General features: G+C 40.4%; 2 protein-coding genes across 4 annotated transcripts in view; one reads left to right on the top strand and one right to left on the bottom strand.

Moving 5' to 3' along the window:
• Positions 1-4,619: 4,619 nt before the first annotated feature.
• Positions 4,620-8,379, bottom strand: SOWAHC (sosondowah ankyrin repeat domain family member C). Its single transcript, XM_021680270.1, has one exon. It carries the CDS (start codon positions 8,216-8,218, stop codon positions 6,587-6,589), a length of 1,632 nt encoding a protein of 543 aa, XP_021535945.1. The 5' UTR covers positions 8,219-8,379; the 3' UTR covers positions 4,620-6,586.
• A 127-nt stretch (positions 8,380-8,506) lies between these two features.
• The window catches only part of SEPTIN10 (septin 10), a 64,629-nt gene continuing 47,747 nt past the window's right edge, over positions 8,507-25,388 (top strand). For all 3 annotated transcript variants that reach the window (XM_021680310.1, XM_044918487.1, XM_021680308.1), the window contains exon 1: positions 8,507-9,064. In XM_021680310.1, the coding sequence (XP_021535985.1) occupies positions 9,038-9,064 (27 nt within the window). In that variant the 5' untranslated portion in view covers positions 8,507-9,037. The remainder of the gene's footprint in view (positions 9,065-25,388) is intronic.

Here is a 25,388-nt window from a genome sequence, read left to right as displayed (position 1 = left end):
GCTTCCTGTGGTATCCAAGCTGTAACAGGTCCTACTCTCATCTCTGAAGCCTTAGAGTTAAGGTGTCCTTAGGCGAGAATCTAAATACTAGCTTTTTTTCACTTTTTCAATATCTGTATTAGGTATAACCCAGTAAAAACTGAATGAATTATTTTAGACCAAGGAGAGAAGATAGCCTAAATTAAAGAAAAGTCAGATACCCCAAAATACAGAAGGAACCATTAAGTTGGAGTTACACTGGGGAATGTAAATGGGGTGAAATGAGTAGTTTTTACTTTTTCCCCTATCTGGTTCTATCCTGTCATTTGTTGAAATCGTGAGCATACATTACATTTTTTAAATAAAAATAGTTAATAAATTAAAGCAAGGCATTTTTATTCATTTGAAGCCTATATGTTGTTAACTGGGTGTCAAAGTTATAGGAGGTGACTCATTTTTAAGAGCAATTTGCAAACAAGGGGCAAATATCCTTAACGATTCTGTTCTTTAAAACATATAAATATCACCCTTTGTAATACAGCAAAGGCAAGTTAATTTCTATTCCAAAATGAGTTATCAAAATTCAGAGTCATTGGGTTAAAAATTGGAAAATTTATGGCAAGGAAAATGGATGATGTATTGCTGGTTTCCTTCGAGGTTGACCTTTAATCTTATGATTGTGGAAGCAGCAAGCCTTCCATTAAAGCTTAGTGCTCAAAGTGGGAGGAGAGGCTGGGGAGAGGGGAGGTGAGCCTGAAAAAAGAAACATAACCATACCCTATACATTTTAGCAACTCTATCATTCTGAGCTAAGAAAATAATCTTTCTCAACCCAAATGAATTTTATCCTAGGCGAGATAGAAAAAAACTAAATACCTAAAAATCTAGTTTTAATCTTTTTCCTGTGCAGCAATATCAGGTATTAAATCAGTATTTGCCTCAATCATCACTGCTTGCCTGTGGTTTTTGTTTGGTCTCTTGTACAGGGACTGTGAATGTTCTACATCATTTCTACATCACTAGGTGGTAGCCTTGTAAGCTTATGGCCAGTTGACTATAACTTATGTTCCCAGAGAAGTGGCATAGTTTAGTGCTTACCACAAACCCAAGAACTAAGTTGCCTGAGGTTAAGACCAGGCTTTACTACTAACTAGTTTTGTGAACTTGGACAAAGAGCCAGTTTCTGTATCTCAATTTCCCATCAATAAAATGGAGACACTAGAATCTAATGGGGAGGAAGCTGGGAGAATTAAACAGCTTACTTCTTATTAAGTGCTTAAAACCTTGCCTGGCACACACAGTAAGCTTCCTGGAAGTATTAACTGTTTTCATACAGCCAAAGAAAACCCTTTGCCAGGTTGAGAATCTCCTTAGTGCAGACTCAGCATGCAGCCATAGGATTGAACTGATGACCATAACCAAACCATTGCCTCTTGAATACACACTTGTTATGGACTGAATGTTTGTGTCTTCTCAAAATTCATATGTTGAAACCTAATCCCCAATGTGAAGATATTAGGAGGTAAGGCCTTTGGGTAGTGATTAGGTCACGAAGATAGAGCTCTCATGAATGGGATTAGTGCCCTTGTAAAAGAGACCCCGGAGAGCTCCTTTGCTCTTCTGTCATGTGAGGACACAGGGAAGAGACTACTGCCTACATGAAGCAGGAAGCAGATTCTAACCAGACACAGATTCTGCCAGAACCTTGGTCTTGAACTTCCCAGCCTCTATAACTGTGAAAAATGAATTTCTGTTGTTTATATGCCACCCGGTCTGTGGTATTCTGTTATAGCAGCCCGGACAGACTAAGAGAAAACTCAAGGATCACATTTACCAATATTGGAAACTTCTGGACAAATCTCAGGAATTCAGATCTTCTGAGAGACCCATAAGAGTATTCTAACACATGCTTCTGGGTTCTTTCATCAGAACAGCATAAATTTGGGTTAAAAAATTATATAATGCTACTTCACTGGATAACTTACTTCATTCAAAGTCAGGCCAGTTTTAGTTAAACCTTTGGTCAGAATGGATATGGCCTAGAGCAGTGTTTATCAAGACAGAACAGTCACAAAGGCGCTTTAGATCTATTTTAACTTCTCAGGTGCTCCTATAACCTCTGATTAATTCCAAGGGCTGTGTTGGGCCTCCTGAGACAGTCCATGGCATGTTTAAAATGATTATTAGTAAGTCCTCTAAGCTAAACTTCACCTCTCTATTCTTTTGCTTTTTGGGGTTACACAAAGTAGTCATTTGTATACATGATAATCCTTAGAATATTTAAAGTCAGTTAAAGTAGATTCTCCTAGGGATTATGTACTTGAATTAACTTGTAAGGTAAAACTTTCTTATAATCAAATTTACTCATGAAAATCTTTTAAGTTGCTCACAAAGTAAAATCCTATTAAAGCTGATTTTACCTCCTGGGTTGGAGGATTGTTCTTTTGGCTGGTCTGTAGATGAAGTGGTTGGCTAGCAGTTAGGAGCCAGATCCCATGAAAAATACTTACCTTTATTCATTTGGCGTAAATGCGTATCATTGAAATTATCTATATGATGTAATACTATGAAATATTTTAGTGTTTTCCACTAAAAAAACAAACAACAACACCCACTTATCTTCAACACACCAGGCATTGTGCGAGGGTGGGGACTTGTCCCATATTCCTCACCAATAAATGTGGAAAAAGAGACAATTTTTTAACTGAATGGGGAAGCCACTCCTAAGATGAAACTGAGTTTTAAAGAGAAGATTAAGGAGAAAAAAGTATAACGTGGAAGTGATATTCTTCAGAGGAAAATAATCAGATATGACACAAACAACTCTACTGCCAAATCTTGAAAAATGAGTTCACAAAGTGTCATTTTTCAACTTAACATCTAATGTTATTCATGAAAATTTGACTCATCTCTGAAGGAACAATGGTTTGCAGTAAATTCCCAGAATATTTTTTAGGATTAACTTCCGGGAAACTCCAAATAATTGCCATTTATTTAGCCAAATACAGTTTTTCACTAGGACTAATTACAAAGATCTTCAAGTGGACTGTTCAATGAATCCTTCTAAGATACGTACTTCTAAGGAAAGAAGTCATTCTAGAAACAGAAACTAGACTTATTTAGTCCTTCAGTTGTACGGGAAAATATTTTATAAGTTGTCATAAAGCAAGAGTGACAACAAAAATCCCCAGCAGCAATGATAATTGGATCTTCCCAGGAGAGCAACGGCAGACAAGTACATCAAAGCTTCCCACATATCCCTTTGACATCTGAATAGAGGTGAATTTTGTTAAAATAAAGATCTAAGTATTTATTTGGTGAGGAAATGAGCTCACTAATGATCAAAGCTTAATGGATATTGAAGAAAAGAGAAAAAGGCATTCTTATACCTTTAAGATCTGGTCTGGGTAGGAAGGGTTCAGGTTAGTTGGTGTGTGCATGAACTATACGTTTTTTGTTTTTGTTTTTTTTAAAGGTAGTGGTGAAGGTACTACCTTCTGTCCAAGTTGATTCCTTCATCACTGAAGCCAAACTACAGTAGTTTTGCCCAAACTCGGCAATTTGAAGTGCTGAAAATATTGTAGAAAAGCACTGAATCTTAAAATCTTACTAGCTGCCATTTACTTCGTGACCCTGAATAGCCATCAACCTTCATTCCCTTATCAACTTTAAGGGACAGGAAAGGGATTATATAAATGGAAACTTTGAAAAGCGTTGTGTGAACTATAAAACACTACACAGTTAAGAAGTATAAAGGACTACAATGATTTAGACAATTCAGAGAAAAAATGTAGTGTGAACCTTTTATTTTGACGAAACAAACTTTTACAAATTATACACTCTATAAACTCCCAAAGTTTCACTCATTTAAAAAATAAGAGACAAGGCATCCTGGACTCACAAGATTTCAGTCATGAATAAAATAGTACCAGATTTTCAAGTTATATAAACTAGCTGCATTTTACATACCGTAAAAGTGTAGAGAATTGTGACCAAACATTCACTAGTTTCAAGTGTACCTATAAGAAACACATGGATATACTTGGGTTGTCTACCCTACACAGTTTCCTATCAACAAACATCTAAGTAATTGACATATATGGCAGACACAACTCCACAAAATCAAATTACACAGATCATTTGCTTTTAATAATCTCAATTTGGAAACTGAAAAATAAGAGGAATGTAGAGTTTAAGTAGATGAAAATGCTATACTTATTGCACACAAGCACATAATGACAAGGAATGTTAGAAGTAGTTCCCCTCAGGAATGATTTTTGAAAATTTAGTTTATTGGAAAATTTAAAATCTTTAGTGTGAAAGGCAGGTTAAATGAAGTATTGACTCAATCTCTAAAAATCCGGTAAATTATAGATTTTGTGTAATTAGTTACTAATATAGACGTTTTGAGATTAATACTGACTTTAATAGAACATTTAGATGGCTCTGAAGTATCTACTTTTTATAGTTCACTTTGGCTTTATATGTCAATGAAATATAAGATTCCAGGGCGCCTGGATGGCTCAGTTGTTAAGCCCCTGCCTTCGGCTCAGGTCATGGTCCCAGGGTCCTGGGATGGAGCCCCACATTAGGTTCCCTGCCCCACAGGAAGCCTACTTCTCCCTCTCCCACTCCCCCTGCTTGTGTTCCTTCTCTCACTGTGTCTCACTCTGTCAAATAAATAAATAAAATCTTTAAAAAAAAAAATGTCAGATTCCTTGGTGGGAAGTTATATAGCTTGTTCTGCACTAGATACAGGTAATGTGTATATGATTCCAAACAAATGACTGCTTTTCACCTTCAAGGAACCTCTATTTATACAAAATTAGACTGTTTTTATCCATATGTATGGATAAAAGTGCTTCTCAAACGTACCTAGCCCACTTCCATAATCCTAAAAAAAAAAAGCACACAAATGGATAATTGTTTCTATATTTTATGTGAATATTTTTGATATGTCTTTAAACAAATTCAATTGCTATCTAGAAAGGTTGACAAACTTGGTACAAATTTCTCCGACTTGGGAAAGTAAAGATCTAAGAACTCTCTTTAAGTCTCCAGTTCTGCGCCATTTATATACTGGTTCATTCACATTTATACACATCTTATGTACCTCTATGGGCTGCAGGTACTTACATTTCAGCAGTTAGGACACCAAAAAAAAACTGAGAGATAAGGACTTGTTAGAATTAGTCTCCCACAAAGTTGTTTTGAATCTTGTTACAAATTGATTTAATACGCTTGTGAGTTAAATTTTATATTATATAGACGTTTACCCTAACAAATTTTAATGAAATGTGATTAAGAACTACACTTAACTCTGTAATCTTAATGAAAGGTATTTTTCACTTATATACAAAAGAATTCAATAGCCAGCAGCATTTAAATAAATAGTCCCATCTCTTCTCTTTTCCCTTTTATAAAGTGCTATTTTTAACTGGGTAGATTTACTATCCAGCTTTTCAATAACTTCACTGTACGTCTCTAACAAATTCAGGGAAACATTGGAAAATTGAAAGTCTTTAGTATTATAAACATTTGCAAACATTGCTACAAAGCACAGACTATGAGCACAATGAGTGTACTTTATTAGTAAAATAAAAAGTGTACCTTATGTGAGAATCATTGATTTAATAATTACTCCAATTTTTGCTAGTCGTCTAAATCAGAAACAGATTCTGTAGGCAATTCACATCTAAGTACCACCAAATAGGGTCAAGTCAAATAGAACCAATGGTTATATGATCCCTAGAATTAAAACTCTGGCAAATTTAGACTTATAATAGCAAAACAAATTAGTGAGAATCAGAACCAAAGGCAATGTTTTACTTAAAAGTACCATAGGTTGTTAAGTGTTCTCTTTAAATAAAAATTTGTGTAGTTATTAATAATGTACCTTAACACTGAGTGCAGTGATACTAGAGATAGTTAAGAGGAAACCACACCATAGATTACCTCAAAAATGAATGTTGCCTGTATCTTTAGTTCAGTGATTAAAGTTGAAATTGCTTTTTAAAAAAATAGTTGAGCACTACTTACAATACAAACAGGATACCATTTTTATTCACATTATTCTCTAAATAGTATTGTCGCTTTTCAACTTTGACCTGACCTTCAGTAGTATTTTAAAAGGTAAATGCAATTAGTAAAAAACAAAAAACTAGAGCAGTATGTAGTTTTGTTCACACTTACAATTTCATTACAACTTGCATTTCTTGTTGCTCTTGGAAGAGTAATCACTTTTAAAAACAGAAACATGAAAGTGCAATATTCCTTATTTTGCATGGCATCCAGTAATGGTAAAATCAAAGGAACCCTCAATCATCAATTCTGTACACCCAATTTAAATACATTTCCAGTCCTCAGAAACAGGGACTCCAGGGCGGAGGGGTGGCATAGGGAAAAGAGGCCTAGGGCATGGTTTGATGAAAAAAATCACTGGAAACCTACTTCACACAGAATGCTAGGGGGAATTCCTCCCACCCATTCCAACTCCCCAAGTAATAATGCAGAATTTAGCCTCTTTTCTGGTCTCTCTTCCTTGCCTACACTGTGTATTCTATTCCTGAAGACCAATAAACCTAGAATTTTCTAAAAGGAATTATTTTTACCCAAATACATTGGACTTCGGCCTCAGTTTGAATGAGGATGAGTGGCCTTTAAGAGGCCGGTCCTCCTCTTCCTCCTCCCCCTCCTCCAGTGGCTGCTCCGGGTCTCTGAAAGACGGTGTAGTGTGGATGATCTGGGTGCGGAAGCGGATTTTGTTGAGTCTGGGTTTTATTCGTCCACTAGAGCTGCCGGGGCCCTTGCGACCTGGATCCTTTGCTTTGGCTCCAGCCCATCCCTCAGTCAAGTGGTGGTGGTGGTGATGATGGTGATGATCCCCTCCATCCTCCAGAACATGTGAGAGTTTGTAGGTGATGAGGTGTGAAGGGAGCACCTTTGAAAGCCTCCAACGCCCACCCCCGCTGCCAGTGGCACTCTCTCCATCGTCCTCGTCCAGGGCTCCCACCAGGTTCTTGATTTCCTCCGCGATGCTCTGACTCAGGTACTGAGAGGCCTTTTTCCCACTGTAGTCCCTGATGTCCACGTCTGCGTCGTAAGCCCCCACCAGCAACTTCACCACCTCCACGTGCCCGTGCATGGCAGCTAAGTGCAGGGCAGTGTAGCCTCCGCTTGTCCTGGCGTTGATGTTCACTGCCAGCTGGTGTTTGTTAGCGAAGTTGACCAGCATGGCCAGGAGCTCCTGCCTGCCGTGCTTGGCGGCCCAGTGCAGGCAGGTGAAGCCAGTGATAAAGTCTCGCTTGGCGAGCAGGCCGGGCTCGCAGGTGAGCAACCCTTCCAGGCTGTCCCACTTGCCGTCAGAGGCTGAGAGCATCCAGGCGTGTTCTAGAGGGTCCAGCGTCACTGAACCCCCGCCGCTGCTCTCCTCCTCTGCCGACGACGAAGCGACTGATGCGCTGTCTGAGTCGCCCCCGCCTTTGCCGCGTAGTCCCCCAGAGGAGCTGCCCGGGCTGCTCCCCCCGGGACAGACGCTCCTCTTCAGCTGCGGGGAGCTGCCCATCACAAGGTCCCGGAGGTTCTGGCGGGTAGACCTTGGGGTGGTTACGCCCCCGGGTGAGCTGCCCGAGTCCATCTCGCCGCAGCCGTGGGGCGGGGGCGCCAGGTCCTCGCTGGGCCCGGGGACCGGTCCCCGGGGGGGAGGTTGCATGTCTCGCCGCGAGTTTTTCCTCCGGGCACCGCCGCTCAGGGGCGGCCCGTTCCGGCTCTCGCCCGCCGCGCTTGGCCGCCCAGGCGCTGCGGCCGGGGGCTCCTCATCGCTCGGCTCGCAACGCGGACTTGGGGACGCCTCCGGGGACGCCGTCTCTGCGCACAGGCCGCTCTCCCGGGTCTCGACCAGGCCGTCGGGCGCCCCAGGGGCGCAGCTGCTGGACTCGGGCTCTGCAGTCACCGAGATGCTGGGGAGGTCCCGTGGGGGCACGGCTTCGGACGGTGGGGCCTCCTCCAAGAACCTCTTCTTAAGGTGCACGTACTTAGAGCCGTCGGCAGGGTCGGTGCGCACCGTGGCCACCGCATTGACCAGCTCCTTGAAAAGGGCGCGGGCGCGGGTGCGCTGCTCGGGCTCGCCGCCCAGGGCACCCCTGAAGTGCCGCACCAGCTCGGCGTGCCGGGCCCGACCCCCGCGCTCCAAGAGGAAGCGCAGCACGGCTTCGGGGCTGAACTCCGCCGGCCCCTCCATCCTTGGCCGCGCTGCTCGTCCGGCGGCGGGCGGTTCAACCCGGCCCCATCTCGGCCGGCTTCCAAACGCTGGCTTCTGACCGACGTACAGTCGAATCGGCTGGCTCCTCAGGGTCCGTGCCTGGCTGTCCGCGGCGGGAGACGCCACCACCGCCTTACTGGGGCCGCGCCCCGGGCGAACACGCCCCCGCCGGCCCCGCCCCCGCCGGCTGCACCCCGCCCCCGAACCCACCCACTTCCGGTCCCCGCGCTGGCCGCAAGCTCGGCTCCCGCCGGCCGCCGGCGGGCACGCCCCCTCCCCGCCCCATGGCCCGCCCACTTCCGGCCTTCGCGGGGGCCCGCAATCAGTGCGCCCGCCCGCTGCTGTCCGCTGGCCGAGGTTTGTTTCCTCGCATTTTCTTCCTCAGGTCCCGAATCACCTCCAGTCACCCTCCCCCTGCATGGATTTGTCGTTCTATGAGACGTCGAGGGGCACTCCTATGAGAGGCTCGCTTCGCGCGCCCGCTTAACGATTTGGCGCGGTTAATGGCGCGCGCCCCGCGTAGTGGGGGCCTCCGCCCTCCGGCTCTGCGCCCTCGCGTCACTGAGGCCACTAGGCTTGGCTCCTCCCCTTTCCCCGAACACCCCCTCCATGCTACCCCCCTCCCCCAGCGGAGGCTGGTCCCGCCCGTTACACCCGCCTCCGGCCCGCGCCTCGCGCGTTCCACCCGTTCCGGCCCCCCCTTTGCTCCCTTCGTGGTCCGGACGCTCGCTCGGGGGCCGGGGCTGAGACCCCCGCTTCACTGGGACCCCCGCCTTCGCTCAGCTCTCGCTCGGGACCATGACCTCTGAGGTGGCGCGGCACCTGGTGAGTCCCGGTCGACCCCTCAAGCCCCCTCCGCTGCTCAGCGCTGTCCCCTCCCCCAAGGGCCCAACTCCCAGGACCCCCGCCCCGTCTTTCCCGGGGTCCTAGCGTAACTTCCTTAGCCCGGGGCTCAGGGCCGGCAGCCCAGTCCCGGCAGCCCAGTCCCGGCCCCGTCCAGTTCAGGCGGCGATTGTGAGCCGCGCCCCTCCCCAGCCCTTAACTGCCCACTCTCCGGGCTCCCGCGGCCGGCTGGTCCAACCCGGTTGGGGATGGGGGGATTCTCTTTCTCCTGCTGCAGCGGAGGAGACGCCCGGCGTGGCTGTACCTCGCCTCCAGAAGCGGGGCCCAGGGCGGACCCCCACAGCTCGCGGAGAGCGCGGTGCTGGAGTGGCTGGAGGTTTTTTCATTGCTTCCCTGTCTCGCCAAAAGTTAAATCTGAAACTGATTGTGGGTCCATCATTTTTATAACGGTTTTGGACGCACAGAGCAGATTAATGCAATAGTAGTGTAATATTTTATGGTTGTACACTCTTCCCTGACTATACTCACTGGAGCCCAGATTCCTTGGACTTTCAAGAAGCTCCCTCTTTTTACCAACTGTGCGCTTGTCCAAGTTGTCCTCCATTAGGATTTGAGCTTTTTTTTTTCCTTTGCCTTGGCACCCTTGAACATTAAAAGAATGTAAGTTTTGTTCAATGATTTGTTCAGTGTTTTATACTTTTAAAATCACTTAAATATTTACCTCATTTGATAGTAAGCCAGTGGTTCTCAAGGTGTGGTCACAACTATTTTCATAACAATACCAAGCAGTTATTTGCCCTTTTCACCCCCTTTCTAAGTACACATTGAATTTTCCAGAGACTGCATGAGGTGGGATGACCTCACCATTCTGAGGGCTAATGTGTGTACTTGTCTTCTAAAAAAATTCTCTTTTAATTACTAATGCTGTAAATATTAATGTTTGTAATCCAGGTAAGTGAAAGCTCTTTGGGGGCCTGAGACCAAAATGTTTGGGAACTACTGGTCTAAGCAATCTCCTAAATTAGTTTAGATAGTAGGAACAGAGTTCAGATTGTAGCCATAGAGGTAAGGTGATGTGTGGAAGTTATACATCGTTTCTTTGATAGAGCCTGGATAAGGACTTTTCTCCCTGATACAGCCCAGGTCTCTTTCCACTTTTATCACGTGTTTGGAGAAATCTGTTTTTCTGTCTGAACTGTGCTACAGTTGCTTGGTGTGCGTATGTAGGTGAGGAAAATGTATTTTATAAACTCTGATTCAGAGTAATCGTCAGAATTAAACGTGGGCTAAAGAGAGCACTTCATTTAATTGGTGTTGGATTTCTTGTCAGTTGCTGTACTTATTTTGCAATAATGCTACCTTTATTTTCTAATTTAACTTTTTATTTTGAGGTAATTGAGGATTCAGATGTAGTTTTGCAGTTAGTAAATAATAGAGATCCCCTGTACCCTTAATCCAGTTTTCTTCAATAATAACATCTTGCAAAACTGTAGTACAAGACCACAACCAGGACATTGCTACTGATAACTGTGAAGATAGAGAACGTTCCATCACCACAGGATCCCTCAGGTTGTCCATTTATACCACATCCACTTCATTTCTACCCCACTTCCTCCTTAACCCCTGACAACCAGTAATCTGTTTTTCATTTCTATAATTTTCTCATTTTAAGACTGTTATATAATGGAATCACATAGTATGTAACCTTTTGGGATTGGATTTTTTTCATGGAGCAAAATTCTCTGGAGATTTCGTCCAGGTGGTTGCATGTGTCATTAGTTTGCTCCTTTTAATTGCTGAGTGGTATTCCATGGTATGGATGTACCACACTTTGTTTGAAGGACACTTAGTTGTTTCCATTGTTGGGCTACTATGAATAATGTTGTAAACATTCCAGTACAGTAACATGTCATGTCATATAAGTCTTCATTTCTCTGGGATAAATGCCCAGGAGTATAGTTGCTGGTTCACAAGGCAGTTGCATGTTTAGTTTTTTTGTTTGTTTTTAAAAAGATTTTATTTATTTATTTGTCAGAGAGAGAGAAAGAGAGAGAGCAGGGGAGCGGCAGAGGGAGAAGCAGACTCCCGGCTGAGCAAGGGGCCCGATGCGGGACACCATCTGAGGACCCTGGGATCATGACCTAAGCTGAAGGCAGACGCTTAACCGTCTGAGCCACGCGGGTGTCCCGCATGTTTAGTTTTGATGAAAAACTGTTAAAATTGTTTTCCAGAGTGTCTGCACCATTTTACATTCCCACCAGCAATGTACGTGGGGTCAGTCTCCCCACATCCTCATCAGCATTTAGTGTTCCTATTTTTTATTTAGACATTTTGATAGATATGTATGTATGTATGACAGGTATGTGGTTTTAATTTGCATTCTCCTAATGGTTAATGATGTTTAGCATCTTTTCATGGGCTTATTTGTCATCTGCATATTCTCTTCAGTGAAATGTCTCTTCATTTCTTTTTTTTTATTATGTTCAGTTAGCCAACATATGCAAACCCATGACCATCATTAGTTTTTGATGTAGTGTTCAATAATTCATTAGTTGCATATAATACCTAGTGCTCATCACAAGTGTCTCTTCATTTCTTTAGCCCGTTTGCTAATTGGATTTTTTTACTGTTGATTTTCAAGGGTTTTTTTTTCTTTTTTAAAAATTTGTCTGGTGCCAGTCCCTTCTTGATACGTAGTCTGCAAATGTTTTCTCTCAGTCTGTTGTTTTTTTTTTTCTTGTCCTCTTAAAAGACTCTTTTGCAGAGCAAAAGTTTTTAGTTTTGATAAAATCTGTTTTAACAATTTTTCCTCCAATGGATTATACTTTTGGTGTTAAGTCATAGAACTCTTTGCCTAACCTTAGATCCCAAACGTTTTCTCATTTTTTTCCTAAAAGTTTTATAGTTTATTATTTTACATTAAGCCCATGACCCGTTTTTTTTTTTTTTTAAGGTTTTGTTTATTTATTTTAGAGAGAGAGTGTGAACGGAGGAAGGGGCAGAGGGAGAGGGAAAGAGAGAATTCAAGCAGACTCCCTGCTGAGGGTGGAGCCCCGCTGCAGGGCTCCATCTTATGACCCTGAGGTCATGACCTGAGCTGAAATCAAGAGTCAGACTCTTAACTGACTGAGCCACCCAGGAGCCCCAAGCCCATGACCTGTTTTGAGTTAGTTTTTGTATAAGGTTTAAGACTAGATCAAGTGTCATTTTTTGGCTTGTGGGTGCTCCAACACCATTTGTTAAAAATGCTATCTATCCTCTGTTGAATTGTTTTTGCACTTTGTCAAAAAGCAGTTGAGTATATTTGTGTGGATCTATTTGTGGGTCCCTATTAGCACACAGCCTTGATTCTTGTAGCTGTATAAGTCTTGAAATAGAGTGGATTGGTACTTCTCACTTTTTTATTTTTCTTTTCTTTTTTTTTTTTAAGATTATTTATTTATTTTATTTATTTAAAAGAGAGACAGAGATAGCAAGAGAGAATACAGGTGGGGAGAAGAGGGAGAAGCGGGAGAAGCAGGCTCGCCACCAAGCAGGGAACCCGATACGGGGTTCGATCCCATGACCTAAGTTGAAGGTAGATGCTTAACCGACTGAGCCACCCAGGTGCCCCTATTCTTATTTTTTCAAAAATTGTTTGGTTATTCTAGTTCCTTTGCCTTTCATTATAAATTTTAGAATATTCTTGTCAATATCTACAAAGAATTTTGCTAGGATTTTGATAGGGATTACATTAAATCTATCAATTTAGGGAGAATTGAAATCTCTAGTATGTTGAGTCTTCCAACTTACAGACATGGTGTCTCTCCCCATTTCTTTATATTTTCTTTCATTTCTTTCTTCAGCATTATGTAGTTTTCAGCATACAAGTCTTGCATGTTTGATTTACACCCCTTTCATTTTTTTAAGCAATTGTAAATTATATTTTTAATTTTATCATCCCTATATTCATTGTTAACATATAGAAATACAGTTTATTTTTGTATATTTATCTTGTGTCCTTTGACCTTGCTGAATTCATTTATTCTTGAAGTTGGGATTCCTAGTGGATTCCTTGGGATGGTCTTCATAGAAAATCATGTCATTTGCACATAGAGACAGTTTTATTTCTTTCTTTCCAATCTGTTTGTCTTTTCTTGCTGCCTTATTTGTGCTGCTTAGGACTTGTAGCATTATTTGAAAAAGAGTGGTAAGAATAGATGTTCTTGCTTTGTTTGTGATGTTGAGGGGAAGGCATTCAGTCTTTCATCACAGACGCAGATTTTTTTTGTAGATTTCTATCAATTCATGAGGGATATTGGCCTGTAGGTTTTTTTGTATTGTCTTGGTCTGGTATCAGAGTAATAATAGCTTCATAACATTAATTGGGAAGTGTTCCCTCCTTTTCTTTTTCTAGAAGAGTGTGTGTAGAATTGGTGTTAATTCTTTTTTAAATGTTTGATAGCCTTCTTCAGTGAAACCATCTGGGCCTGGAGGTTTCTTTTTTAGAGTTTTAAAATTACAGATTTTATTTCCTTAGTAGTTATGTGGCTATTAATATTATTTCTTATTGGATGAACTGTGGTAATGGGTTGTTTGATGATCCATTCCTTCCCAGTTGTTAAATTTATGTGTATAGAGTTGTTCATAATATTCCCTTTATTATCGTTTTGATGTCTTCAGGGTCTGTAATGATGTTCCCTATAACATCCTCATAGGGTTAATTTGTGTCTTCTTCCTTTCTTGGTCCATTTTGCTAGAAGTTTGTCAATTTCATCTTTTCAAAGAACCCGCTTTAGTTCATTGATTTTTCTCTATTGTTTTTGTATTTAAATATAATTTATTTATCATCTTACCTTTATTTATTTATTTTTGCTTGTTCTCAGTTTCTTTTGCTCTCCTTTTTCTCAGTTTTTGAGGGTAGACCCGAGATCACTGATTTGAGACTTTTCCTCCTTTCTAATAAATATATGGACTTGGTGGTGTGAATTTCCCTCACAGCATGGCTTTAGCTGTGTCCCACAAATTTGGGTATGTTGTATTTTCATTTTCATTTTACCTTTATTTTTTAAAGAGCTATGTTAAATCTCAGTTGATAGGTTTTCAGACTTTTTTTTTAAGAGGAGAGAACATCAGGACTTAGGGAAGTTTCATATTTTGCTCAGGGAATTATAGCTGGTGATGGTGAGATCTGCTCTTGGCCATATTGTTTCTGCCACTGTCTCCAGCATTGTCCCTTATTAGTAATTGCGTAAATGTTATGATTCAAGAGATCTTGACTGTATAGTTATTTATTGCTGACTGCAATAGTAGATCTTGAAATAACGTTGACTATCTTTTCCTTTCTCCTGAGAAAAGCACTTGGAATTTGCCGCTTTTCCAGATTGTCCTTACCAAAACTTTTAAATGGTGTCTGAATTTTTTCAACTTTTATCTGCATTTGTGATTTCTTCTTTCAGCTGTAATGCTTCTGAACTCTTTTATGTTTCTTTTTTAGTTATCCTTCAGTGAAGAGAATGTATCTTAGAGCCTTTCCTCATTTGTTTTATTTTCTGTTTCGAAGTTGTGATTCTTAATTTTCTACTTTCATGTCCTGGAATTAATTACCACCTCAGTGCCTTGTGTATTTCCATTTCTCCATATGGAGAAACATCCTTTTTTTCCCACTGATCCAGATCCTATAATCATTATAGGATAATGAAAGACCAGTTTCCTGTCCCACCTTCTCTGAAGCTTTCCCAGAGAATCCTAATCCTTGACAATCTGTCATACTGCTCATTTGCCACTTAGTCATATGCTACTTTGTAATACCTCCTAACTTACGTTTTGTATTGTTACTTAACTTTTTGCATCAATTAAGTTTTAATGAGCCTTGCATTTTCCCCCTCTGTCTGTCATTTTCCCCCCTCATGATCTGTCTTCAGGAAGAGCAACCTTTAATATTCTTTGTATCCTTCATAGCCAGGATTATATATTGTTGAGGACAGATGTTGATTATTCTTTATATGGAAAATAAGTTCACCTTGAATCATTTTATTCTTGTTGAATGTTAAATGCAGAAATTATAAATTCTTACAGGCAGCCAGGAGCTATTTATTGGTCTACATTTATGCTTTCATGAAGCTCCACCTTCCACCAGGCTGGACACAGATAATGTCATACCTTTTAGGCATTCCCAGACCGGTTTTGATCCTAACAAAGTCCCAGACTACCTATTTGTATTGGTATGTACGTATGTATGTATGTATATATGTATGTATTTAATTTAGTGTGTGGGAGAAGAGGAAGGGCAGTACTTTTAAAATTTTATATTTTACTACAGAATAGATTTCCTCTCTTCAGGAATATGTATCAACCTCCATTTTTAACCATATTAAATCTGATTTTCTCTGCTTAAGATTTTAAGTACTTCTAATACAAAATACCTGATTTTCAAAGCTCTCTCAGAACTTTGATTTTACACTTTCTTCTCATATCTGGAAGGAAGTTTGATGCTTTATTTCAAAAATTTATTTAACACCTTGTAATATTTGTTATCTACTACTGATTTGAAGATCACGGAAATAGGAATCACATTTCTTATAGTCTCAATAACATAAATAAAAGATGAAAAACTCATTTTAAATACCTTAAAAATAAATATGATTTTGTAGACTGGGACATAGCACTTAGACTTTGTTAGTATTACTTTTAGTAAATATGCATATTTTGTTCCAATATTCTTTTCTCAGCAAGTCTTGAGATTTTTCACTGAGAATTTAGCTGAAACAGTTCATTCCAGAACATGACATTTTGAGGGTGAATTTTGTTCGCCAACCTTATATATTTTGGCACCCCCCCTTTTCCTTGTTTGCTTTGCTTAAATAATGTCGCATCAAATGTACAGGTTTCCCTTTGGCTACCTACAAACCTTATCATAGATGAATGAAGGTGTGTGATTACAGTTTTACCTAGTTAGAAAAGTCTTGAGTCCTGGATTTTCTGCAACAGTGCCAGTTATCTTTCTAAGTACCATGATCCCTTTAGACCTTGTGTTTAGAGAAACATGGTTACCATATTCTCTCAGTAACCATGAATTGACTACCTTGGGAATTCTAGAATTTTCAGATTTCTTTCAGTCTGTTTTTTTCAGACACTAGACAGTTTTAAATTATGGAGTAAATAAATTGTCAGGCCAAATTTTAAAAAGTAAACTGGGTATTGAGACTAGAAAGGAAGGTAAATTCAAACAGCATGTGAACGATTTTTGAAATTCACCCTTGGGGATATATAAACTGAGGAGAATGACCCTAGGCTTTAGAATTTCACTCCCACTTCTTTCTGTTACAAGGGAAGATGCTTGGAGACTCAAGTGAGAGAAAGTGGTAGTTTCTCTGATAAGAATAGGGGAGAGCTAAGGCTATAGAGTCTCTGTTAGAGGAGAGGGATAAAGATAGACCCTCTCAGCCATGTTCCATTTAAGGCTGTCCCACATCTTTTTCCATTTAAGGAATCCTACATACTCTGATGTCTAGGCCTGAGACAACTGACAGAAAAGTATACAGCAGTATAGTGGAGATTGCAGAGTAATCATTTCGTTAACAAAAGTTGTGTTCCAAAATCCTTATGACCAGAGGTAGAAATTATATAGGAGGCCTAGGGTTATTTGCTGGGATGTCAGACCAGAGTAATATATTAAATTGAAATATAAACTAAAATGATGCTGTATGTTGAACAAAGTAATATATACATAGGAAGAAGAAGGGGCCATGGTTAGGGGAAAGGAGAAGAGACAGTTGTGTTTGAGATTTGGGTGTGGGGTGAGACCAGGATGACCCAGCCCTGCAGGTCCTTGCCAGGTATGATGGGTGCCTCAGCCCCTTCAAGCTAGTTTTAAGCAGCCTAGTGTCACATGACCAAGGGGTTTACCAAAGAGAAGATGGGAGAATCGTCAGACATCTCTGATCTCCTTTCCCCTCTCCTCTTAAGAACCAGGTCAAGTTTATCCTACTCTCTGTGTGGGCTATGCTTATAGAGACACTAAGGAGTCCTGTTGTTTTGGTTAGCCTTATATGTGTAGAAAGATATTTTGTGAGTCATCTGTATGCTGGTTTTTTGTTTTTTTTTTAAGATTTTATTTATTTTTTGACAGAGAGACAGTGAGAGAGGGAACACAAGCAGGGGGAGTGGGGGAGGGAGAAGCAGACTTCCCGCTGAGCAAGGAGCCCTATGTGGAGCTGGATCTCAGGACCCTGGGATCATGACCTGAGCCGAAGGCAGATGCTTAACGACTGAGCCACCCAGGCGCCCCTGTATGCTGTTTTTTTCATAGACAAATATAAGTTGTGCTCAGCAATATTTTGCCTAGTTGTATGTATACTCTATAGCTGGAACATTACTTTGAGCTGTGGATTAAGCCAGAATTGCTCAAATGATTTTTGAAAATCAAAAGATGTCTTTGTTATAAAGGAGTTTTATTTTAAGAGGTGTTGTTAACTAGGGTGGTCCTGTATATGTGGATGAGAAATTGTCCTCTTTGACATATTCATAGCTAGTACTGCTCAGTATGCAGAGCAGTGAGTCAGGGCTTCAAAAACAAAAACATTGAATTATCCCCCCCCCTCCAGTATGATCTTCAGCATTTTCCCATTTATACTGCATGAAATCCACTTATTCTCTTGTGAAAGTATAGCTAGCTCTGGGAAGTCAGTGGGTAAGTATAGCTAGCTCTGGAAAGTCAGTGGGTCACTTTCCTAACACCTAGTGAGGTCTTGGGAATCCAGAAAGGGAATCCATTAGGAGTGAATACGGGTGGGCAGTTTTGATTTAGGGCCAGATTGGGGGAAGAGACTGGAGTGGGAAAGACAGCATGGGAGAGCGCTGCAAAAGCAAGGTGGGAAAAGACCAAATGGCAATCATGTCCTGTCCCAAGGTTTACCTAGAGTAGTAGTTCTCAACCTTTTATTTTCGTTATTGCCCCTTAAGGTGAAAAATTAAATTTAAATCAAATTTTGTTAATAAGAGATTTAATCAGTCTTTTAAAATTAATCTAATTAATTGAATAACTTTAAGTTCTCCCTGATAAGAGGAATTCAATACCAAAGAATAATTCTTTTAGGTAGGTTGAGCTTAGGAGGGCTACAAACCATTGACTTTGGGGTTTTTCATGCCCCAAGGGCTGATTTCCACCACCTTTCTGTGGGTTAGGTAATATCTCCACTACAAATGCATGACCTAGAGTTGGTCTTTCTAGGAAGAGGGCAGCAAATATGCTTTCTTCTTAGTTAGCTGCTGGATTTGAAAACTTAGTCTCGGGCTGTAAATTGTTTGTATATCATAGGTAAATAAATAAGGCATTTGTGAGCCTACTCAGGACTGAACTCCATTTATAATATTGTTTCTATGGAAACTGTATTCTAAATTCAAGAAGCTTATTACTGAAATGAACTTTTGGAAAATACAACCTATTTGTAAGATTATGATTTGTACTAGTTTTAAGTTATATAGTGAAGAGTTTGCAAGAGTTCAATATTGAGCTAAAGAAGAGATGGCTATAGATTAGAAGAACTGGCTATATATTTTAGGTAGGAAGAAGATTCAGTATCTCAGACTCAGTCTGTATACTCAATCTTAAAATAACATGAGATACCTTTTAATTGTATTTACTAATCATGAAAAAATTCCCTTTAAATTTTTTTAGGTATAGTTGTAAAAAACTAAAGGGAACTTTAGCCATTACTTTCAACTTCTTTGGACATATTTTTACTTCTTTTAGTGGTCTAATAATTTCTAAAGATCTTTGCAAACATTAACGTATTCAAGATGTGTTTTTACATTTTTTTTCCTAAAGATTTATTTATTTATTTGCCAGAGAGAGAGAGAGAGAGCATGAGCAGGAGGGGCAGAGGGAGAGAGAATCTCAAGCACATACTCTCTGCTGAGCGTGGAGCTCAGTTGGGCTCAGGCCTGGATCCCATGACCCTGAGATCATGACCTAAGCGGAAACCAAGAGTCGGACGCTTAACCGACTGAGCCACCCAGGTGCCCCTCAAGATATATTTTTATATGGATTTCTCCTTTGCTGCTTTGAGTATATCCACCGGGATAATTGAATGTTACCAAATGCTAAGGTGCTTTCCCTGTGACAAGTACTTAGGTTGTATTATCACATTTATCCTCCTAACCCCAGGAGCTCAATACTGTTATTCATTTTGGGGGGTATGAGGGTTAACTTTCTTAAATTTTACTGAGAAATCTTTTTTTTTTTTAAAGATTTTATTTACTCGAGAGAGAGGCAGAGAGAGAGAGAGAACACAAGTGGGGTGAGGGGCAGAGGGTAGCAGGGAGCCCTATGCAAGGCTTGATCCCAGGACTCCAGGATCATGACCTGAGCCAAAGGCAGGCACCCAACTGACTGAGCCACCCAGGCGCCCCCAGAAAAATCTTGTTTTGTTCATGTTTTCATTGTACCTCCTTGTCCCAGACCCTCATACAGGGCTTTGGCAGTTACTTTGTGCTCCAGCAGTTTGCATCTGTTGCCACCATAAGCAGTTAATTCTAACAGCCTTCTTAAGCCATACATTTATACTGATGTCATGTTAACTCTTCTCTGCTGTGACATGGACCATTGAGATCATTTCTAGGGCTCTCTCTTTTGGGAGAAGATAGGCTGCTTGTCATATAGTAACAGAGATTCTGTTGTATAGAAAAGAAATATAATTTACAGTTTCCACATAATTCTGAGAGCCAAAAGAACCTAATGCTGAATTGTAATTTGAACAGTTGGAGAGAATATTTTAATCTCCTTTTGCATTTGCTTATTTTGGTGTATATTTACTTTTTTATTGCTGCTTACAAATACGTTGTCTTAATTAGTTTATCCTCAGATGTTCTAAGTTTTTGTTAGCTACTGCTTTCCCATGTATTGATTACTTATGTTTAGTTAGCAAATTTTGTTATAACTTCATGAATTAAGTTTTTTTGTTGAGGTATAGTATATGTGTAGTGAAATTTACCCTTTTTTTTTACTATAAAGTTCCATGAGTTTTGATGAACACAAGCAGTTGTGTAACCATAACCATAATCAAAGATATAGAACAGTTCTATCACTGTCCAACCCCCTATTCCTTTGTGCTTCTTTGTAGTCTTTCTCCTGATCTCTGACAATCACTGATCAGTTTTCTGCCCCAATTGTTTTGCCTTCACCAGAGTGTCCTATGTATGGAATTACCATAGCTTTTGAGCTGGCTTCTTTCACTGAATGTAATACTTCTGAGATTTGTCCCTGTTGTTGCATGTTCCTTTTTATTGCTGAGTATTAGCCCATTGTATGGATGTGTTAACAGTTGAGTTTGTTCATTCTTTCTCCATTTGAGGAACATTTGGGGTGTTTCCAGTTTTAACAGTTTTGAATGAAGTTACTAGTTACATTCACATACAGGTTTTTATATGAATATAATTTTTCATTTCATCTGGGTTGATATCTAGGAGTAAGATTGCTGAGTGGAATGGTAAGTGTTTATTTAATTTAAGAAACTGTCAAACTGTTTTCCAAAATGTTTGTACCAATTTGTATTCCCACCAATACTGACTGAGAGCCCTTGTTGCTCTGCATCTTTACTGGTGTTGTCAGTTTTTTAAAAAGTCATTTTGATAGGTATGTAGTGATACCTCGTGATTTATTTGGCTTTACCTAATGACTGATGATGTTAAGCATCTTGTCATGTTCTTAAAACTTTTTTAAGTTAAGTTATTGTGTAATTATTGAGTTGTACAAGTTTTAAATATATATGTATTTCTCATATAAGTCCTTTATGAGATAAATGACTTACAAATGTGTTGTCAAAGTATGTGTCTTGTGTTTTCATTCTCTTAACAGTGTGTTTTGAAGAGCAGATGTTTTTTAGTTTGTTAGGTTCAATTTATCATTTTTTCTTTATGGATCACGCTTTTGGTGTTGTAGCTAAGAAATTTTTGTCTAACCTAAGGACACAGAGTTTTAGGTCTACAATCTATTTTGAGCTAATTTTTGTATATAGTACAAGGTTCCTTTTTTTTTTTTTTTTCCATATGGGAGTCCAATTGTTCCAGCACCATTTTTTAAAAAGACTTGCCTTTCTCCATTGAACTGCACCTTGTTGGAAATCTCCCCCTCTCCCGCTTTGTGCTTTGACTGCTCTGGATCACATCACTCTCTTCCCTTCATAACATTGACCACACTCTGCTTTCCTCTTTAACTGTCTCCTCTTCACTAAGCTCCTTGAAAGTAGGAACTTTTATATGGGACTGAGGATGGAAAGGGTATCCAGGCAGAGGGAATGACAGTTGCAAAGGGCCTACCTGTGGTGGGGTGGGGCTTTGGCATGTCTGAAAACATGCCCGAAGTGGGGGCATCAAGAACAAGGTGAAGCTGGAGAGATAGAGATAGATGGTGGAGAGTATGGCCCAGGGCAAAAGGATTGCCCTACAGAGGGAACAGGGCATCATCACAGCATGATATTCCTCTTTGTCAGTAGAGATGAAAGAGGAATAATAAAAATTTTCACCTATTTATTGCTTGTGTCTTTTTCCACAGTTCCCCAGAGTTCCTCCCACTGCTTTTCTTAGGTTAAGATGGATTAAGCCTTCCTATGTATTTGTTAATTTAGTCAGAATATAGTAATATTTTACCAATTTTACATGTGACCAAACTTCCCAGAGGGGATTTGTGGGAGCTTTGTTTCAAGGTTTACTGTCATTAATGGACACCCCTTGTAGTGTGGAACCTATTATCATAGCATATGCTTTATGCCTGTCTTCCCCTAACTGGAATGGAAGCTTCCTGATGGCCAGGACTTTTTTCTATTTTGTTAAGTTATACTTCCCCTGTACCTAGGACAGTTCCTCGAACATAGTAGTCATTCAATACATACCTGTTGAATAAATGCATTTTTATAGATATTTGAAAAATACTTACTTCTTTTTTTCTTTTAGTCTTTGTTAAATTCACATAAGTGAAGGGGTGCCTGGGTGGCTCAGTAGTTAAGCGTCTGTCTTCGACTCAGGTCATGATCCTGGGGTCTTGGGATTGAGCCCCAAATCGGGCTCCCTACTCAGCGGGAAGCCTGCTTCTCCCTCTCCCGCTCCCCCTGCTTGGTTCCCTCTCTCGCTGCCTCTCTCTCTGTCAAATAAATAAATAAAATCTTTAAAACAAATTCACTTAAGTGATAATATTAATGGATATCAAGAAAAAAAAGAGTCAGACTCTGTATATGCTTGTTCATATGCGTAAATAACTTGTAACCATGGTGTCAATACAGTGTTAAATTCTTATTTTGCCACTTAATATCACATCATATCATTTCTCTTAATTTTCATAATTATTGCTTCCAATTTTTGTAATAATATTGCCCATAGTCAGTATTTCAATGTAGACTTATATGCAACTTTTCCCTTTTTTTTAAACATTTCTTTTTCTGACTTATAAAAATGGAAACTACCTTCTAAACTGCAGCCTGTTAGTAGTAATACAGCATTAACTATGTTCAGTCTAAAAAGTAAGCCTGACTGGGTAAGTGACTTAGGCTAAGTTTTTAGTGCTCTAAAATGTAGAATTACCAATATGGATGAATTCCAGTCTTAAGAGAATCAGTGGAAACTTCAAGAGAAATGGGAATTACCACTGTATTTTTAATAATCATGTAAAAATTACCCTAGATTAATTATATACTTGACTAAAGATTTGGGTGATTAGACTCTCCGTGAGGGATCCAGAGTGCCCATGAGAACCTTAAACTCAGTATTTCCAAAGTTTCATCAGACCTGTGCTGATTTATCTCATTTCTTTCCTGCCTCACAGTAATATCTACCAAATTACCTTAGGTCAAGACACTTGAAGGTGGGCAGGGCTTCACTCTAAGGCAGAGTGGATGTCCAGCCCCCTCTTGCCTTGTCCAGGCTCACCTTTTGTGTCCTCCTTGCACTTAACCTTAAGCCTCTTTAGGCTTAAATGATAATGAGCTTACTGCTGTTTTCCAACCATTCCACCTGCTGTTTCCAACCATTCCAAGTATACTTGCATGTTTTGCACACATCAGTTCCTCTAGTTTCTTTTCCCATTTGCTAGGAATATTTGTATTTCTCTTTCAAGTCTTTGCTCAAGCCTTTTCTTGGCAGTGTCTTTTCTGACCATGCAGGGTTCATTATACCCTGAGCTACTGTTGTGTCCTGTCCATAAGTTGAAAGACTGTTTTCTCACTGTACTAAAATTTAAATTGCAGGGATATTTGACTTATTCATTTTTGATCCTCAGTGCCTGGCGTTTGTTATTATGTCCTGGAAATGGAAGGCCTTTTAGTTAAGTATTGTGTGTATTTGTGGAACAAATAAAAAGCAGTTGTGTATTGATAGTCTTCACACTGATTCCTCAGTATTCTTTTTTCCTCAGGTATTCCTTGTCGATTTTAAGTCTTTTTAATGAGTTTCTTCTGCCTTCCCGCCCTTTTTCAGCTCCTTTTCCCATTTGCTTTTTCTGGGTTAAATAAATGACTTAAAATTTGATTGGCTTTTTTATCACCTAGTCTGCATGGAACATACTCCCTCTCTCAGGAATTCAAGCTGTTTACTTTTCATTTAAGTAAGCCTTGAGATGCAGTTCCAAGAAGTCTTTTCACATCAACTAGCAGTTTTGTTGTGCCTTTCCTTACTTCCCTTTGTCTGAGCATGCAGTTTCCATGACTCATTCTTCATTCTCCAACACATCACATACTTTTTCCTCATTGCTCGCTCATAGGTATGCAGTCATAAAATTGAGTTGAAAGAGACCTTAGAAGATCATTATTATTATTATTATTTTTTAAAGATTTTATTTATTTATTCATGAGAGATAGAGAGAGAGGCAGAGGCAGAGGGAGAAGAAGGCTCCACGCAGAGCGGGGAGCCCGATGCGGGACTCGATCCCAGGACCCTGGGATCATGACCTGAGCTGAAGGCAGACGCTTAACCGACTGAGCCACCCAGGTGTCCCAGAAGATCATTATTTTTGCTTCCCACTCAGTGCAGGAATTGGCTCTACTGTTTGCCTAGTTGATGACTGTGTCACTGTTTAAACCCCCCCACGGGGTGGGGGGCAGTAGCTGAATCCTTGCACTCTTGCTAGGCAACCCTAGTCCTTTAGTAATTTCTCCTCACTGTGTCAGATTGGCCTCTCTAGTCCATTCATGCAATTCTAATTTTTCCCTGGGGATTCATTTCCCTAAAACAGACTATGGATGTTTGAATATACTTTGCTGTCCCTTTATGGAGAAGTAGGCTAAGGATGTTGGGAAAAAGTCAGATTGCCTTGACTCACACAGTGCTAGAAGGTAATTTTTAGAAGGCTTGAAAACTTATGTGTAAGACATGAAACCCTAAAAGAACTTGGAAAAAATTTAGATGCATTTTTTTAAGCCTCAGGGTGTGAAAAGATTTTTTAATCTTTACATTTTTGGAAGAAACCATAAAGGAAAGGATTGATAGATTAGGCTCTATGAAAATTGAAAAGGTCAGTGACAGATCAGGAGAAGATATTTGTAATACACATGACAAGCACAGAGTTATATCCAACAGCTTTTGTAAATAAGAGGAGCAAAAAAGGGATACCCTGATAGGCAAATGGGGGAAAACATGAACTGACGACTTACGAAAATATGCTGAAAAAAATGTTCGAAATACTGGATATCAAATTAAGATGTCAGTGTTTGCCTGTCAAATTGACAGACACTTAAAAAGTGTTAATATCCTGTATTGCTGACTACATAATGAACATACAAATTTTGTTTTTTGGTTTTTGGAGTTTTTTTTTGAACATACTAAATGTGAACAGGTATAGCCTTTTTGAGGGGCAGTTTGGCAATATGTTCATACCTTTGACCAGTAATTATATTCTAGGAATTTATCATGAGGAAATTATCAAATGTACAAAATGATTGTTGCTTATACAGGTATGTCCCTTTGGATCCTCCAGGAAGCAGATGCTGAAGTTAGGAGTGTTAGAGGTAGATTGGGGGTAGGAGGTAGGGAGGGGAGGTAATGCCTATGAAAGAGAAAGGGGGAGGAAGCAGGACTGGAAAGGAAAAGCCTTCAAGCTCTGATGCAGTTGCAGATAGCTGTGATAAGAAGCTGGGAAACTAGAACCTGGTGGAGAGAGCCTCAGAGGCCATGCAGGTCTGGCAGAGTCTGGGCCAACCCAGTAGAGAGCTCTCTCACTGACTGTTAGGGCTGCCCACCTAGCACAGAAGGGGCCAGGCCCTGACACCCTCACTGTGCTCAGTCCTGGGCTAGGGGCTGCCAGGGAGGAATGGTCTCCGGTGGAATACTGTGCAGATCCTGA

This window comes from Neomonachus schauinslandi, chromosome 10 (genome assembly GCF_002201575.2).
Source record: "Neomonachus schauinslandi chromosome 10, ASM220157v2, whole genome shotgun sequence".
Taxonomy (NCBI): Eukaryota; Metazoa; Chordata; class Mammalia; order Carnivora; family Phocidae; genus Neomonachus; species Neomonachus schauinslandi.
This window is presented reverse-complemented; position numbering and strand designations above follow the sequence as displayed.